Genomic DNA, 18,258 nt, shown 5'->3' on the forward strand with positions numbered 1-18,258 from the left:
CAACTAAATAGATTAAGTTAATTAATTAAGTTTAAACAATTACTGAGATTAACTTACAAGTGAGACCACTAATTAATTTAGATTTTAACACACCAAGTAAAACACCAGTTAAGATTCTAAAGATATTCTATCATCAGTCTTTTGATACTTGAGTTTTGTGAAGGATACAGTGCCCATCTATTATAAATTTGAATTGTTATATGTAATTAAAAAGTTTACATGAAAACATGTCACATTAAATGAATAGCTAGAAATGAAAAGTGGTAACAATATAAATATAAGTTTCCATTTCACTTTTCTGCTTAATAACTCTGACTCGAAGTGTTTTCCATGCGGAACTTTCACTTTATGTCACGGCTAGATTGTAACCAATAAGTAAAAAGGTTTCTGAAAGCTTCTAATTAACATTTTTTTAGAAGATCTTGTATTGTCTTTCAAACACACAAATAGCTCTTTATAGTGCGTTTTCATATTGTTTAGTTTTCAAATTTTGAATTTCTTTTATATCAATGAGAAATTTTATACGTATTTTTAACCATAATAAAATTAATTTGGCTGTAAATCACTATCGCCTCTACGTCAAGAGCAGAATACAACGTGTCTGTACAAACAACAACGATTATCAACATCTGAACTGAACACATCAATAATATAAACATGCTGCCGCAAAGCTTATAGCTGAGGTTGGCCAAGCAGGAACATAGTTCAAACCTTCAAAACTTACCATGACATCTTTGTGCAAAACTGTTGATTTGTTAACTAATAATCATTTAGGTCTCACCAAGTAAGATGCCCATATCTCATTAGCTGGAGGAGGAGGCTGAACCCAGTGCCCTGGTATGCGGCTGGATGAAGTTGCAAGGAAACAAAATCAAATAAGATAAAATGCTTTATTTTCATTTTTCACACTTCATAAAAGACATTAGAAAAACCAATACAGTTGCAGATAAGCCACATAACAGCGGTGTCAAGGATTTAAGATAAGCAATAACTATCTAAATAAATTTTAGTCGTAACCCCAGCACTAACATGTGAAGTAAGGACATAGGTTGCCTAATATAGTGTACAGATCCTTTGTGTCATAAAAGACGGTGGTGACTTTTAGTCAGAGTATTGACCTCTCATGAATATATTTTAATGACTTAACATCCGGTGTTCTCTTTCTTAACTCAGTTTTCAAATGCAACCTAAGATATGCCCAAAACGGTAAAATATTTCCCTATGCAACTTCGGTATGCCCTTAAAAATGAGGGTAACATTACATCGAACATTGAGATCTATAAGTAAAATGACCCTTAACGGTCACCCCAATTTTTAAGGGAATACCAGACTAACCCAAAGAAGCATTAGCAGAATAGTTTCAATGTTCTAATTTCTTACCTTCCTCCTGGTCTGATATAGGCATCCCATCCTCTTCTAACCTGCATTAGATTGTTCAACAGCCTTAACATTAATGATCGAGAATTTATAATGAACAAGCAAGTGAATTAAACATAAGCATAAAAAATGTAGCATCATTAGGCTATTAGTGTACCAGTTAAGTAGAACTAGCAGCCTTCAAACACAGAAAAGTTGACTAATTACATTTGTATTCTAAGGAAAAGTGCTGTTTTTGCAAAAGATGTAGAATTTTATAAATAAAAATAGTCGAGTTTACCTCAATAAGTGTGCCCATATCATTGTTGCTTCCATGATAATAATGATAGAACTCATAAATAAAAATAGTCGAGTTTACCTCAATAAGTGTGCCCATATCATTGTTGCTTCCGTGATAATAATGATAGAACTCAATGGGTAAGTTTGCCAAAGGATCATACGCTCCTCCACTGATCTGTCCTATTTTACTAGATTTCTTCTCGTCAACTGCACCAGATCCCTCTTCAGTCACACTTTGAACTGTTGGCTCTTTTCTCTCCTTTACTTCACTATCATAATTGCTTCCTTTTGACAATTTCCCTTGATTCTGAATAGCTTTCCTGGATTCCTCGGCAGTTGCAATTGCATCTTTAGCAGCATCTGTTTCAACTGCAGCCAAAGCTTCACGCTCCTCTTCTTCCACAGCAGCTTGAACTTTCTCAAGAAACTTGTCATCCTCCTCTGGGAGAAAATGGCCTGCATAATTTGTAAAGAAGCATAGAAACATCAAACATGAAAAGATATTAAATGTAAAATATGTGAATATTACTAACTATTGCATACACAAAATGTGAACATATTGAAAATTTTCCAATCAGAAAAGCAACTAAAACCATTCCTATTTGACAAATTAAGAATGAATGGTTTCAAATTGATAATTAACATATTTGTTAAATATAATTCTCATGATACATTTGTAAGGTGAATAGGTAGCTATTAACTATAATAAAAAATGTTAAGCATTGGAGCCTGAACTCAAGCACACATAATTTATAAATATAATTAATCAATCAATCATAAACCAGCATTCAGGACTGTGAATTTAAGTTAATAAATTAATATAACAAGTTCAAAAGTTATATATGGCAGCAAAGGTGGAGAAAAAGAAACCAAGCAAACCAATAAGAGACCAAGTTATTTATGCACTGTAATCATAAGACAGTTAACTAGAAGCAAAGTGATCTTCTTATATATACCTTGTTTTTTCAACTTTTGTATTCTTATGGAGCGTAACTCTTGAAGCTTCTCTACTACCAAGAGCAGCTCAAGCTGTGATATAAAATAATGTAAGAGAAGCAATTAACTAACACCCAATAAGAACATAAGAGGAAGTGATGGGGGATAAAAATAAAATGTCATGATTCATATACAGACAGACAAAGATGAAAGTCATGCATAGGCTTATTTTCTAAGATTTTGTGAGGCGGGAAAAAAGACAGGCAACAAACCCTTTGACAGACTCAAAATGACAAAATAGAAAGACAACAAGACAACAAGACAAAAGGGCAAGTAATTTGATGGTGAGGAGCTAAGGAACATACTGTGTTGAAAAATAAAGGGTGAAATTAAATGATTTAGGTAGTTAATAAGTGAAACCTGAGCAAGAGAAATAAAAGTCATAATATATGCAATATTGCATGGAATGTTTGACCAAGTTCTTCAGAGTTAACAGCAAGCATAATTTTAGAAATGGTTTACCAGTTATTTGTACAAAAAGAAAGTTACCTCAGCCTCTACTTTCTTCTTCTCTTCTTTGGCTTTAGACTTCGCAATTTCTTTCATCTTCAGTACCTGCAAATAGAAATTCCTCTGACATTACTAAGACTTGCAGTGCAAACTGATGTAACTGCTAATATATCCAAAAGCAACTTCGGTAACAATGAATCAGCATTACCCTTCCCCATTTTTTTTTCCACAGAGAAGAGTAAAGAAAACAAAGTGGCAATTAGCACCACTCTTAATATCATGAATTGATTGCCTTTCAAGTAGCTTCACTCTTAATCCGAAACTGGAAGTATATAGGCATTACATAGACACAGTACAGTAACAGGGAGTGCACTATAATTATGTGCAATGATGATTAAAGTATGGGAAGTTTACCATAATCAACTAATAGTTCATGTTTATTTAAGAATCGATCCTTGACTTTTGTCAGGGATAGAAATCATAAATCTTTTAGAAAAACCGTTTTTTATTTAAAATTGAAAATCATATTGACATGGAATTTCATTCAGTCTCTGGTAAAGATAATTACCAATTTCAGTCAAAATAAAAGTAGGTATAGTTGGCAAAAGCTTGAATACCTTGCTGTTAGCAATTTCCTTGGCGTGCTCCCTAGCTATCCATTCATCAGCTTCACGGTCAATTTGTTCAAATTGCTCGTGCTCCTAGATTTTTTCAACAAAGAAAGCAACCAACCAAAATTATCAGTCTCAAACAGCAGCTACAATCAAGAACAAAGAAAAAGCCTAACACAACAAAACCAAAACAGAACAACCTTCGCCAGCATCTCCACAACGCGCTTCCTCTTTTTCTTCCTCCACAATTTATTCCGCTTAGACTTATTCACTTTATTTGCAAGCCTAGCCACAGCAGATTTCTCCTCCCACGGACTCGCTTCATCTGCGACATACCGGAATGGCTCCAGCTGAGCTCTTAGCCTTGACATCAAAGAATTTGCAGCTTCCACAGCCAATGATTCTTGGGATTCTATACCAACTCCTCTGTCTTCTAAACATTTTACAAAACCAGAAAGACAAGGTTCGTTTGAAGCATCTTTTACATCTTCTAAAGACCCTTTACCATCTTTTATCATCTTCAACATCTCTAACTCCTTCTGCCTACAGAACATAACAACAACACACTAATTCAACAATATCAAATAGCATAAAAAAAAAAATCAACGAGAAAAGCTTAAAATCATAATGTAAAAAAAGAAGAACGTACATTGACTTTGCGAGATGGAGAGTGTGTTGCAATTCTCTGAGGCGATCGCAGACATTTCTGTTGTCCCAAAAGGAGGTTGAATTTGGTGGTTCGGAGGGTAATATCGGAAACCATGGAGGAGGGGGCGGCGGTGCAGATTGAAAAGGAAGCGGATTCATAGTGTGAGATTCAGAGAACAGACAAAAACCCTAAAGAGAAGAAGAAGAGTGAATCGCAACAGCGTTAAACAAAAACGAACAAGAAATACAATTGATTTTGGCTTCCAGTGTTATGCATTGCCAGCTGAAACAAAACACAACAATTGTTTGTTTGATTTAAAAAGGATAAATAGTCAGTTCCGGTAGGATAAGAAATATAAATTTAGTTGATAAGTGTTATAAATTAGTCTGGTTATTAATTTATCCTAGCTTGTGTACATTTAAAATTTTCATTTTTTTTTTATCTTTTATTGATCAATTTAATCTTTTATCTTGCATTTTTAATAGAAAATATGATTGTTTACTCATTCAAAAAGGAAAAGGAGAAGAAAAAAAGGAGGAAGTAAGTTTCATTTATGCGCCGTAGAGGATAGAAAACAAGAAGAGTAAAAAAAAAATCAAATATTATATACTTAAAATTATTAATTTAAAGAAAATTTAAGGATTAATTATATTTTTATTTCCCCATCTTTTTAATTTTCTGATTTTGGTCCTTAAATTTTTTTGAAACCGATCAACATTCCAAAGCTTGTATTCCGTCCATTGTTTTCATCCTGGATCAGTGTCACTTGCATTGTTACGTATCTACATGTGTGTACACTTGGCTTGTTCCTAAATGGCAATAGGTTTTCTTCATTTTTAATTTTTATATATTAATAGGTTTTGTTTTAAAAAGTTTTCTTAGAACATCTTCAATATGTGTTCTTATACCTTGATCTTCCATGTAACATCTCATCTTGCTAACATATGTTACTCTGGAGTAAAAACATTGATTTTCATTATGGAGATATGTTCTTCTGTAATAACAATCAAGATCAACAGGCAGATCCTACAAAACTGATATTTTAATGTCTTTCCCATAACCAAAGGGTCCATCATGATCAATATATAAGTACTGAAATATTACACTATTTTCCTACTAAACCTCATCGTGCATGATGTCGTCAATATTAAAATATTGAAATATTTTTATATAAATACTGAAATATTATGTTATTTTATTGATTGTAGCTTTATTGTTTGGGTTTTTGTGTTTATTTGGAGAAATGATATGTGTAGTGAGTTACAGAGTGAATAGAGGATATGATTGTTTGGATTGTGTTACACATTCGTGACTAATTATTTACTTTTTAAACACGATTAAAACCAAAATAGACACATAACATTTTTGCATAAATTAATTTCTGTTACTGTCCACAATAGGATTAGGTGAGCCATTCCCTTCAGTATTAAGTGTGCCATTTACTTCAACATTAGGTGGTTTATTTTAATATTTTTAATTTTTCTAATTTAAGTTACTTAAAATTTATTATAAACACTTTCTTAATTTTTAAAAAAAGATATAAATATGTTCTTAAAAAACTAGCTGAAAATAAATAATTAAATATAAAATTACTTATTTAATTATTTATAAAATTATAAATGATTTAGTGAAATTTAAAACTTTTATAAAATGCTATAAATGTTTATTTAATCTTACATACCGAATGCCATTGATACAAATAATTTTTATTCCTTCATAAACTCACAACTTATGAACAAGGTAAGTTTGCCAACTACCTTAAAGTGAAACTAAGGGAAAGAAAACAAGGTAAAATAAAATAATTCTATATTCAATTATAAATTTTTTTATTAAATAACAGTATAAAATTATTTTATATTTATGATTTTGTGAATACATATTTATTAAAGAAAACATGTTATTTGTTAATATTGTAAAATATTTTTTACTTTGTTATCAAATTACAATTTATCATGTATGATAAATTTATTGATTTTTATGATAATTAATTTAAAAGTCATGTGAATGATATTTTGTAATTAAATGATGATATAATTTTTTTTACACAATTAATATATAACCATTAAACTGAATTTTTAATATATTTTAAAAATGTAATCTGTATATACTTTCATATAAAAATAAGAAATTACTATTAATATTTTTAAATTTCAAGAAACTTATCAGGTATAACTACTTTTTTATTGAATGAAAATGGAAAAACAAATTATATTATTTATTCACATGTTAATTAAATAAAAATAAATATTATGAAAATTATTGTTTGTTAAACTAAAAGTTGAAGCTTTACTTAAGAATGGTAAAAACAGAAGAGAATTCCTCTCTGATTTGAGTGATTTGCCGTCCTTGTCTCTCTAACGTGTCCATCATTATCAACCACATTTTCAAATACGTTTTTGATGTTATGCGGTAATTGGCGGGAAGCAACTGTCAATTCAGATACCCTTTGTATTGTGTGGAATTGGCCAATTAGGAAAGAAAGATTCGCGTGGAAAAGGATTCATTCAGAAGAATATTTTGGAAAAGAAAAGGTTAAAGGGGGTGTGGCATCAAATTTCAATGGCTAACTCTTCTGGGAATCACGAAGAAGAGCAGACAACCCATGTTGCGTCGTCGTTTAACGGGAATTTGGCACCCGACACTTCGCCCACCGCGCTCGCCATGAAGCACAACCCCGGCATAGCCCTCGATTGGACTCTCCAAGAGCAAACTATTCTCGAAGAAGGACTCTCTCTGTATATAATTTTTTAATTCTTCTTTCACCCTTTCAAAGCCTTTTTGTACTGGTTTTTCGATATTGAAACTGTGTCTGACTCTGTATGCATCTTTTTCTTGTTTTGGATAACTCGTCAATCGAATAGTTAGTTATCTCACTTTTTTTGTTATTGACAAATGTTAGTTTTGATAGAAATAACCCGAGACCTCTCTCCCCTCCCTTTCCCAACCACTAGGCTAATCTTATACCTCCAATTTAGTTATCTTACTTACCTGTATTATTATCATTATTATTATTATTATTAAATATGGGGCGGGTTTTGTTAATAGGTACCAATTGAATCCGTGGAGAACAATTTATGGATTAAACTTTAGTATGAGAGAGATAACGGAAACTTTTTGTGCTCAATTCCATCTAAAATTTTCAGCTAAAATACACTTTTGGTCTCTCATCTTGCTTGGTTTTGAATCGGTGTCCTATGTTTAACAAGTTTCATTTTGGTTCCTCAAAATCTACTATCTACTACAACAAATTGATCTTCTCATCAATTTTTTGCATTGTCACCATTAAATTTTTGCTGATGTGGCATCTCTCACAGTTTGTCACTTGTCACCAAATTGATCAAATTAGTGTGGTGTACTGATGGAACGGAAGGGCCAACTTGGTCTAATAAAAACACTTTAAAGGTACTAAAGTGAAATTAGTTATACTTAGGGAATCAAATTGAAACCAAAAATGTATTTTAGCCTATATTTTCTTGCGTTGCCATTATTGTTTTTTTTACTATTAAGGTTATTTATTGGCCTTATCTTCTAGTGGTTTGGTTATTGCAGTTTGAAATCAAATATTGTCAGTACATGTATTTAATTTGATGTGTAAGCACACAATCTTGAATTGCATTCTGTGGCTATTCAGTGAATTCATTGTTATGTTGTTTGCCTTTTAACACCTGTTCCTTGACTAGTAAAGTGTGTTTGATAAGTTCTATAGCTAGTTGTTTTTTTTAAAGGAAAAGTCCATTTCTTTTTTACTTGTAGGTTTGCATCTGAACCTAACCTCACACGCTACGCAAAGATAGCACAAAATCTAAATAACAAGACAGTCCGGGATGTAGCACTGAGAGTCAGGTGGATGAATGTAAGCTACATACCTGTTGTAGTCTCAAGTGATTTATGTCATTGTGAATGCCTTAACCTGTTCTTCAACTTAGATAGGATTCTTAGCAAAATTTCTTGTACCGAGAAGATACTTAGCACCATTTTTATTTGATCATATTTATTAAAACACAACAATTCATTAACAATAATCATCTTACCTTCCTGAAAGAAAAGGATACGTGATGAAGGTTTCACCATTAGAATGATGCTGGACAGTGACATAGCTTTTGCAACCCTCTCACTCTTAATGAAAAAGAAAACAAGATGCTTTTTATTATTATTTTTGCACTGTGAATGCTAGACTTAGCTTCTGCATACACTGATTAAAATGAAGACAGTTGCTCAGAGGCAGAGCTGGTTCTTTATTGTAGGCTCATTAGAGCCATTTCTATAGTTACATACCTTTGCCCACCCCTCTTTGTGGCCACTTATGTTAAGCAAACATTATTTGCTTTCCTTTTGGGGGCATTGTTTGAACCCAGATTTTTTTAAGTGGTTGTTTTCCCTGAAAAATAACACCTCTAGTTTTCATTTTTCTACAGAAAAAAGAAAATTGCAAGAGAAGGAAGGATGATTTTCCAAGGAAAAGTAAAGATAAAAAGGTATTGCTTTCATTTATTTGATGTCATGTATTAATGTATTAACCAAATGGGTGTTTTGTGTTTCACTGTTGTGCATACCAATGTAGGTATGCTTTTTAACATCTTTCACTGTCCTGTGCAAGCTAATACTATCTCTCTGTTTCCTTTTCACGGCATACTACTTTGAACTGATAATAAATCTGAAAGCAAACGGTGAGCCTTTATATGCTAAGAATTATATGATAATATTATTAATAATGGCTGGCTCCTTTGCTATATTGTTTTCTTTTACCAAACATCTACATTGTGTCATTGCCTGCACATTATGATATCATCTCTTTTTAGTGTTGTCTGGTCTTTTTCTATTTAGGTGGAGAGATTATTACTATGAATTTCGCTCTTTCTCCATGAATTGCATCCTGCTGGTTATTTTTCTTTTTTCTTTTGAAATAGACCAAGCATCATATATTTAAGTATAACCAGGGCAAAACTAGGATGTCATTTCTTTCATTTTTACTTGTTAAATAAGGAACAACCTACATGTGGCTTAAAAGAAATACCAAGAAAAAAATGTGAAAAGAGGAAGCAATCGCCAAGTAGCATATATTTGCATTTATGCAATACTGGATTTTCCCCCTAGGTTTCGGATCCTGCAGTGAGATCATCTCACTATACTGCTCAACCCAATGTTTCCCCATATGCTCCTGCTATGACTATGATGGATAATGATGATGGCATCTCTCACATAGGTTGGTTCCTTTCATAGCATTAAATATTTTGTTGTTTGCATATATGATTTATCTCTTGTAAGCCCTTTTCTTTCCTTTGGATATCTCATGTATTTGCATGTCCCTTTTGAATGTTTATGCATCTGCTTTGAACTTAGCATTGTGCTTTTTGTAGCTATTGGAGGCCCCACAGGTGAGCTCTTAGAGCAAAATGCACAGGCCTTGAATAAAATCTCTACCAATCTTGCTGCTCTTCAGGTGAGTTCATTCCATTTTTAACTGATTTAACCTGATGTGCACAAAAATAATCTCTTGATCTAAAAGGCTAAAAAACACAATTTCTGAATCAACTTGGTTAGTTATATGTGCATCAAGTAGATTGTTTTCCTCCAATTTTTCTCTTTTCCCATTTTCCCTCAATGTCCTTTTATATCCATTTTTTGTCAAGGTCAATAATAACACACTTATTAAAGGGATTACACGATCTTTGAGTTGAGAAATTGTATGTTTTTTTTTTCTCTTCCCTTTCATTTTCTTATTATCTAGGTAGAGAACACTCATATGTTAGATTTTTCAGAAACCTTATTTGAGATTTTGGTTTGACCAGTGATTGTTGAAGGCTTGTACAACTATGCTTATACAGATCTGATTGATTATAATATATCTAAAAGTAACAAAGAGAATGTTAAAGACATGAGCATAAAGTGTATTCTTGGGATATTTTTTAATTTTTTAAAGTATAGGTATTCTTCAAGTATGTAAATGAATACAATTCAGTCACTGTAGCAACCTTTTCATGTCTATCTGAAGCCTTAGAAATTCAACTTCAAAATACCAGTGCCGGCACTAAGGTAGCAATATCTTATTTAAGCAGAATTTGACATTTATAAACTTACGTTGGGATAGTTCACCTAATGGATTTATTGATCTTTGTGAATTAATGGAATAAAGGGGGAAGTTTAAGCATTCTATTTAACAGGCAATCATCCTCTGGGCGGTGTATCAATGCTTATATATATATATATATATATATATACTCAATTTTTTCCCCTTTATGCTTTTGTTGTTTGGTATTATATGCAAATTTAGTCAACAACTTGGCATCATTGTATCTTAAGAGGCTGAAAAACTGAAGAAATGACTACAACTGGGGTATTTTATAACGTCTCTGATATACGTAATATAGTTTAATTTTCCAGAACTGGTTGTATGGTTCATATATCTATATCATATGCATTCTTAAGCCATTCATGGTGGCTGTAATGCTGCTGACCTTTAACTTTTTCTGTTCTCTTGTTTCCAGTTACAGGGTAACATCAATCTTTTCAGCCAAACGAGAGACAACATCATCAAAATTTTGAATGAGTAAGTAAGAAAAGCTTTTTTTGGTTGTTAAAAAATAAGGTGCACTGATCCAAGTGATCTATTTCTTTTTCTTTTTACATTATGGTTTGTGAATGACTGCAAGTCCTCTTAATCCATATTCAATAGGAAAAGTGGAAAACTAAGGTGAAACACAACTGTTCATTAACTCTATTTTTGAGTCTCAATCAAAAGGGGCAATAATGGATACAATCTCTTATATTTCCATAGCATATGATCCAAAATTCCCGGCTTCTAACTGTCTTAAAACTCCTGGAGTTTTTTTGCTTTTATGATTTCAGACGAGTTGGAGATTTTTCAAAAACAAACTTGTTTTTAGTTGTGAAATGGTATTACCTTAAACTAATAACTGAATTAAATAGAGTGCTCTTGTTTCCCCATCTTGTGTGGTGACGATTTTTATTTTTATTGAATTTGTTAAGAGTCTTGTAACAAATGCTATGATGTGTTAAGGAAAACGAAAGTATTTATGAAAAACACCACATATAATACATTTGGAACTTGAAAAGTGTTATTTTTTTTGTTTAATACTTTCTATTTTTAAATTCTTAACTGTCCTAAAGAGCACTCTTTCGCATTTGTCTTTGTAATTATTATTATTATTATTTTTTGTTGCAATTTGACTGTTTCTCTTTTTTTTTTTGGCAGCATGAATGACATGCAAGAGGCAATGAAGCAAATGCCACCTCTTCCTTTTAAGATCAATGAAACGATATTCAACTCCATACTTTCCAAAACAAATCAACATATGCAATAACGATGTTTGCTCATTCAGTGTGATATCTGGGCCTGCCGTTTCCATATTTATGCTTGCATTCAAATTGACCCAGCATTAAAGAAGAAAGAATGGAATAGGTTGACCACAACCCAGCTAAATTAGCCTTCATTTTTTGTAACATTCTGGTTTTCCTGCTCTTGCTCGCTTGCTAAGTTTAACTTAATTGGAGTATAGGAAGTAGTTGTTATTATTTTGGGGTTGAATTTAGGGACTGATAACAATAAGTATAACTTAGTTATTTGTAAATTTTATTCTCCATATTATATAAATGATAGATATTGTTTCCTTGTTTCTCTTCTCACCACTTTATCTGTATTTGGATTTTTTGGGGTCTTCTCTTGCAGTGAATCTGTTATGTATATTGGCGTTATAAATAAATGAGTTTTTCCATTGATTAAGTTGACCACCACCCAGTTTTTCCATTATAATTAAGTATAATTTTTATTTGTTGAAAGATCCCAAAATATGTTGTTAAAAAGTTATTTGTGTAGTATTTAATTTAATTGAAATAGCGAGTGTACAATTTTTTTTGTATTATAGTAATTCAATTATGTATTGTCACATTAATGAAAATGATTAAGTTTTATAATAATTATTTTAAAATTGATATCTAAAGTATTTTTAATGGGTTGAGAATGTAAACATCTTTGTACTGACGTAATATTAAAATTAAACATTTTTTTACCCTGGGTACGTAAATTGGGAATGTGTCTTATTAAATTTTCACATGAATTCGTCATGTGAAAATTATTATATCTCTCTTCATAAATATTTTCAACTATTAATAATGCCTCACTATTTTAATGTTTATAAAGAAAGAGCTTGCCTCATAACATGTTTAAAAATAATTATTTTTTCATAAGTTTTTCATGAGACGGATAAAAATAAATGATTTTTTTAAAAGTAGACTAAATATACTTTAAAAATCAATATGGTGTGATATAATTGACAAATGATGATCTCCCACATGTGATAAGGGATTCAATTTCCATATCTGTGTGTATGATTTTTTTTTTTGTAGAGAAGTTAATCTCTTAACTAAATCTTTATATTTTGAAGGATTAGATCATAAATCCTCATCCTAGGTTGAAAAAACAGACTCTTAATAGTATCTTCCAAAACCATGCGCATTTGAGACTATTCCTTTGAAATATATGACATATTTTCACTTCTTTGTTGTGTGAGGAGTAGATTAACTTTAAAACTTGAAAAATGCATGGAACCATCCTTCGTAGGAGAATCTTGAAAGTAATTAAGAGTGTTGAACATTTTTTTTCTTAAATAAATTTGAACAAATTGTTATTATTAGACTTAAGGAAAATCCTTTATTTAGGGTTTTATAATTTGGTAAACAAATTAATGGTCTAAAGCAATACCACTTTTTTGGTAAAATGTCTAACACCGTGCATTTCAAGCAAACTGATAATAGATTTTCTGCTCTCAATTGATCATTAGTTAGTTTGCTTTTTTGGCCTAGTTACTTCAAATATGCAAATATATATGCCATTGTGGTTTTCAATATGGTTCTTTTTCGTTTAGAGGATGACAAAAATCTAATGCAGTTTCAATTGTAGTTGGATTTGGCTAAGTTTGCTCTACAATAAATATGTGAAAGATGGCATATGAATTGTAAGTAGCCTGAATTCCCATGTGTATTCTGTTAAAAGAATTAAAACTTGAGAAGGTGATGACTTATATACGAAGTTATATATATGTCGATCTTCATATTACATATATATGATGAAAGGATTTTAGGTATCCCTAGGTTGAGAAATTACGCCTTAAGAGTAGCTTTTTGGAGGTCTTAACTCCTAAGGAAGCTTTCCAGATCATTTTTCATCTATATATTAGTTTATCAGGTAAAGTCATTCCAAAAAACTGCATGTGTGTATTTGAGTACTTCTACAATTATAGGTTTTTTCATTAATTGTAAGTTTGTGACCAACTATTCTTTTGTTATTTGTTAAAGACAATTTTTAAAATGGTCTCAATCATTACATGCACCGTGCAAAATTTCTAGCAAATTTGCAATGCAATACACATGAAGCATATATGTTGTCAAACCACCAACGATTTTAGTTCATATATATATATATACACACACACACAAAATGCATTAAATTATATTAATTAGTCTCTAATCATCGACCATGCAAATATTTGTGAAGCAGAATATCTTTGTTGTTTGGCTTTGCAGGTTAAAGATGGCCATCCCCAAAGGCACCACTATTGGCTTAGCATCTATTATTGTGATTATAGCATTAATTCTCCACCAAACCGTGGCACAAGCTGTGTCTCCCAATGGTTCCGTTGCAAGTAATATAAAGTGCTTTTGTTAGAAGATCTCTACGATCTTAATATATTATTATCCCAGTTGTTCTGCAATTGTCAAAATTAAGATTACAAAACCATGAACAATGTCATGATTGATGAATTTAGGTTCAAATCTTCATTGGGAGAGATGCACACATCTAGTGTCTGACCTGTCCCTAACAAGATTTTCTACTGATCAACATTATTTTACTAAATAAAATGTAGAGAATGCATTGTTGATTGCTGTCCAATTTTGCATTTGATGGTTGACAAGCTTTTTTTTATAAAAAAAAATAGTGCATGTCATGTTTAGTTTTATCAAAATACTGTAACTTTTGAATTACTTACTAAGTTAGATCAAATTGTATTTGGAAAATACGAAGTATATACAAATAAGTCATATCTGATGAGTATGACTATCAAATTATAAGTTTTATGCAATCTTATTTCGCAAATACGACTTTATAATATTTTAATTATAAAGAACAAAGACCTTCATATCAAATAAGAGTTTCACTTTTTTTAATACATAACTTAGTCTCACCAAATACAACTTACTTTGACTTGGTAAATAATTTAAAACTTGCAACAGAATTGGTAAAATTGAACACAAATTATACTAGTTTGATTAAAAAAAAAGGCATCACAAGTTATACAATATGATTTTGTGTCTTGTATCCCCCACTACAACGCCTAATATGTGTTCAAGTTTCCTGTGTATCCTAGTTTTTAAATGACCTGACAGGAGCATATTATTTGGAACAGATAATGTATCAAAACCCATTAAGCCGGACAATACTGTTAGAGTAGATCCATTAGATCATTTAAAAAAATACAGAGGAGGATTTGACATCACCAATAAGCATTATTGGAGTGTAAGTCTGTCTACCTCTTCATTCTTGTCTAAGTCTAAATTCCTAACATCCATTATATATTTTTTTTAACTTGTCTTTGATGTTTGTAGTCAGTTTTCTTCACAGGAATATATGGATATGCAATTGGGGTGCTTTGGCTTTTATGTGGAATGGTGTGTGGATTCTTTTTGTTAACAATCAAATTTTGTTGCCAAAGTGATGGAGGAAGAAGGACCAAGAAAATTCTTTCTTGTAATTATATGAGTTGTGATTTTTCGCCAATTCCTCTGGCTATATCATTCATGATATTAATTATGTAAGTCTTGAAACCTTTTGGGTACATATGGTATATACCAGTTATTGGTTCTGTATATAGTTGCAACATGTGCATGGTTAATGTACATATAGTAAACTGGTATTTAATGATATAACAAATCTTTAGTAAAATATTTTTATGCTGATATCCATTAAAATTTTGCCACTTTACTACATTATCCTATTCTTTAGTATATGATGTGGCGATGACATAAAAAGTAAATAGTATATGCATTGATAGTATAAACAATATTAACATTGTTAGTCAATCACAAATTGATGTGTATGGTAAATTTTTTCTGATTGACAGTGTAAAATTTTTACTTACATAAAAATTCTTACACTGATTATATTAATGGAAAGGAAAATGATCTTTATTACAAGTTAGATAATAGAGAATCATTATGAAATGGTATTTGATCTCAAATTCTTATTCTGTTGCTTTATCACAAATGATGTATATATAATTATTGTTTTTATAGGGTTGCCAGTGTGTTAGTTTATGTTGGGAGTTCAAAATTCCATTATCAAGCAAGGACTTCAGTTAATGTTATAATCAAGATAGCAGATGATGCATCAGAAATCATACACAATGTAACAAGAGCATTAGAAGACATCCAAGAAAACTTGGTGGATTCCGGTATTAGTGCTGAGGTTTCTGAAAATCTTAACTCCACGGCTAAGAAAATGGATAATGCTGTTGATAATATCGTAAAGAAAACTAGGAAAAATAAGCGCACTGTTAACAGGGCTTTCAAATTTGTGTAAGAATTTTCGGTCTCTCATTTTCATTTTGAAAAAAATGTAAGTGAGTACCTAACTAAGATATGATTGGATGCTTTTAATTTGCAGGTTTATAATAACCATTGTGATCATAAGCTTGAATTTAGTTGCAGTACCAATTTTGTCAGGTATGTCTAACTGGTCAATAATGATGGTGCATAACATCTAATGACTATGATTTCTTCATTCTCATCCGTGAATATTTCAAATCTTTGTATCCTGTTTAGATTTTATGTTCATGATTGAAGGAAATTTTCTACATGAAATAGGTATGATTCTCATAATATGTTGGAATTTTCTGTTGAACAGTTTTTGGAGTACACATGTTTTGGAGGGCATTTTACCTGTAGGTAAACTAAATTGCATTTGCTTGGAACTAAGATTTTTATCCACGATTTTTTTGTTTTTTTCCTCTCTTTTTCTCTCAGGTTTGTTATACTGTGCTGGCTGATGACGGTGATATGCTGGCTAATCTTTGGATTGTATTTCTTCTTAGAAAAGTAAAACCAAATTCTGGCTAATTTATTGATTGTTGTATTTGTTCTCAAGAATTATCAATATTTTCCTGCTTTAGTAGGAGTGAAGTTGGAATTTAATCCAACATACTAGAGGAATTGTGCTCAGCAAAATCAATTCTCCCTGAAGTTGTAATTGCTAAAAAACTATCCTATTCTGCAGTTTTTCTATTGATACGTGCACAGTTCTTTGCAACTTCGAAGAAAATCCATATAATAACAGCCTAACCTCCATCCTCCCTTGTGACGAATTGCGCTCAGCGAAAGCAATTCTCCCTGAAGTTGGTGCAGGGATCTCCTTCCTCATCACTAAGGTAGCCTTTGCATAGTCTCAGACACGAATTTCTTCTTAAGGAGTGCTAGCAACACAAATGCTCCTTCTGACCCACATTTTACTATTGTTAAGAATTTATTGAAGAGTATAAAATAATAAAAAGACACATTAAATAAGAAGTCAAACCACAAAAAATTGTAATTTCTAAAAAATTTCAGCTAATTGTAAGAAATGTGTTCAAAAGAGGGTGTGTTATAATAATTAGGTGACCTAGACTATCATGGTCCCTGCTAATCTTTGTATGACATCAAGTGTTATTAATTTTTTTTTTCCTCCATTAGGATCATGAATAGGTGGTGGGGTCTAGAACCATCTAATAATTTCTTGTGTTAGTTAGTGTATTATTAATATTTCTCCTTTTTCTTTCACCTTTTAAGTATTATGACAATAGTCTAAAACAATCCGACAAAGAAGACCAAACTATATCTCCCAAGCCATACGGTTAATGTTTCTATTTTTCTATAGTCTTCATTTTGTGTTGGTGTTTAATCCAACATACTAGAGCTTACATGTCATAGACGACTAATATGTCAAACTGAGTGTAATGTGTAAAAACCAGAGTACAACAATTCTCAATATTTGGGAGAGCATATGATGTTGTTAACTTATTATTCTTTGGTTTAATCTCTAGGTGAATTCAAACTTGGGGCCAATGTTTCCAAATAATGTTTATCTGTGCAACCCTTTCTCAGCACCACCTAAATATTTATATCAGCCAGAGTTTTGCCCACCTAATAGTATTCAAATAGGGGATATCCCCAAGGTATGCCACAAACAAGTGTATTACTAACACAAACTCTTCCATAATCTTGTTTTACAGTTATTCTACTGGTGTAGTCTATGTTTACTAACCTTGCTCTATAGGTATTGAAGCCTTATACCTGTTTTGGTGATAGTGATGAAAATTGTGGCAGTGATCATTTAATGAATGGAGGTGAATATAAGGTAGTTGAGGCTTACACAAGTTCAACTCAGAACTTATTGAATATGTACCCTGGTATGGAAAACTTGATAGGATGCAAGTTGGTAAAAGATGCATTCTCTCAAATCCTTTTCAAACACTGCAAGGCTTTGAACAATTTTGCTCGAATGGCATGGGTAGCTATGGTGTTTCTTGCAGTCATGATGGTGTTTTATGTTGTGCTAAGCACAATAAAGGCTTGTCAAGACCATAGTAGTTATCATCCTTCAGATGATTCTGTGTAACCCCATTTTGTAATAGGAAATAAGAATTAGTAGCAGCTTAAGTGAATCATAATCTATTCAGCTTCCTTTTTCTTTTATTGAATTCATCAAAATTCCTATTATATCAAATTTAGCCAATAATAATATTCACTCATTAAGCCAACAATAAAACATAAATCATTCTGATGGACAAATTTTATTGACAAGTTTAAAGCAATTGAAATCAAAACAGTGTAACTTAACCCTTAGACTCT

The 18,258-nt window shown here is 31.5% G+C and overlaps 2 protein-coding genes across 3 annotated transcripts; one reads left to right on the forward strand and one right to left on the reverse strand.

Moving 5' to 3' along the window:
* Positions 1 to 522: 522 nt before the first annotated feature.
* On the reverse strand, positions 523 to 4,712 carry LOC114378040 (U11/U12 small nuclear ribonucleoprotein 59 kDa protein-like). Of its 2 annotated transcripts, none has more exons than XM_028336549.1 (8): positions 4,363 to 4,712; positions 3,914 to 4,279; positions 3,720 to 3,803; positions 3,142 to 3,207; positions 2,613 to 2,685; positions 1,736 to 2,112; positions 1,381 to 1,421; positions 523 to 845 (listed from the first exon to the last, which is right to left on the reverse strand). In XM_028336549.1, exons 1-8 carry the CDS (start codon positions 4,474 to 4,476, stop codon positions 767 to 769), a joined length of 1,200 nt encoding a protein of 399 aa, XP_028192350.1. In that variant the 5' UTR covers positions 4,477 to 4,712; the 3' UTR covers positions 523 to 766. The 2 variants fall into 2 exon arrangements, with proteins under 2 accessions (XP_028192350.1, XP_028192349.1); XM_028336548.1 differs by having other exon boundaries at positions 3,914 to 4,256; positions 4,363 to 4,711.
* Positions 4,713 to 6,911: 2,199 nt separating this feature from the next.
* On the forward strand, positions 6,912 to 12,006 carry LOC114378609. Its single transcript, XM_028337256.1, has 7 exons — positions 6,912 to 7,097; positions 8,116 to 8,215; positions 8,778 to 8,837; positions 9,457 to 9,565; positions 9,720 to 9,802; positions 10,848 to 10,909; positions 11,576 to 12,006. Exons 1-7 carry the CDS (start codon positions 6,922 to 6,924, stop codon positions 11,682 to 11,684), a joined length of 699 nt encoding a protein of 232 aa, XP_028193057.1. The 5' UTR covers positions 6,912 to 6,921; the 3' UTR covers positions 11,685 to 12,006.
* Positions 12,007 to 18,258: the final 6,252 nt, after the last annotated feature.

Source organism: Glycine soja, chromosome 12 (genome assembly GCF_004193775.1).
Source record: "Glycine soja cultivar W05 chromosome 12, ASM419377v2, whole genome shotgun sequence".
Classification (NCBI taxonomy): Eukaryota; Viridiplantae; Streptophyta; class Magnoliopsida; order Fabales; family Fabaceae; genus Glycine; species Glycine soja.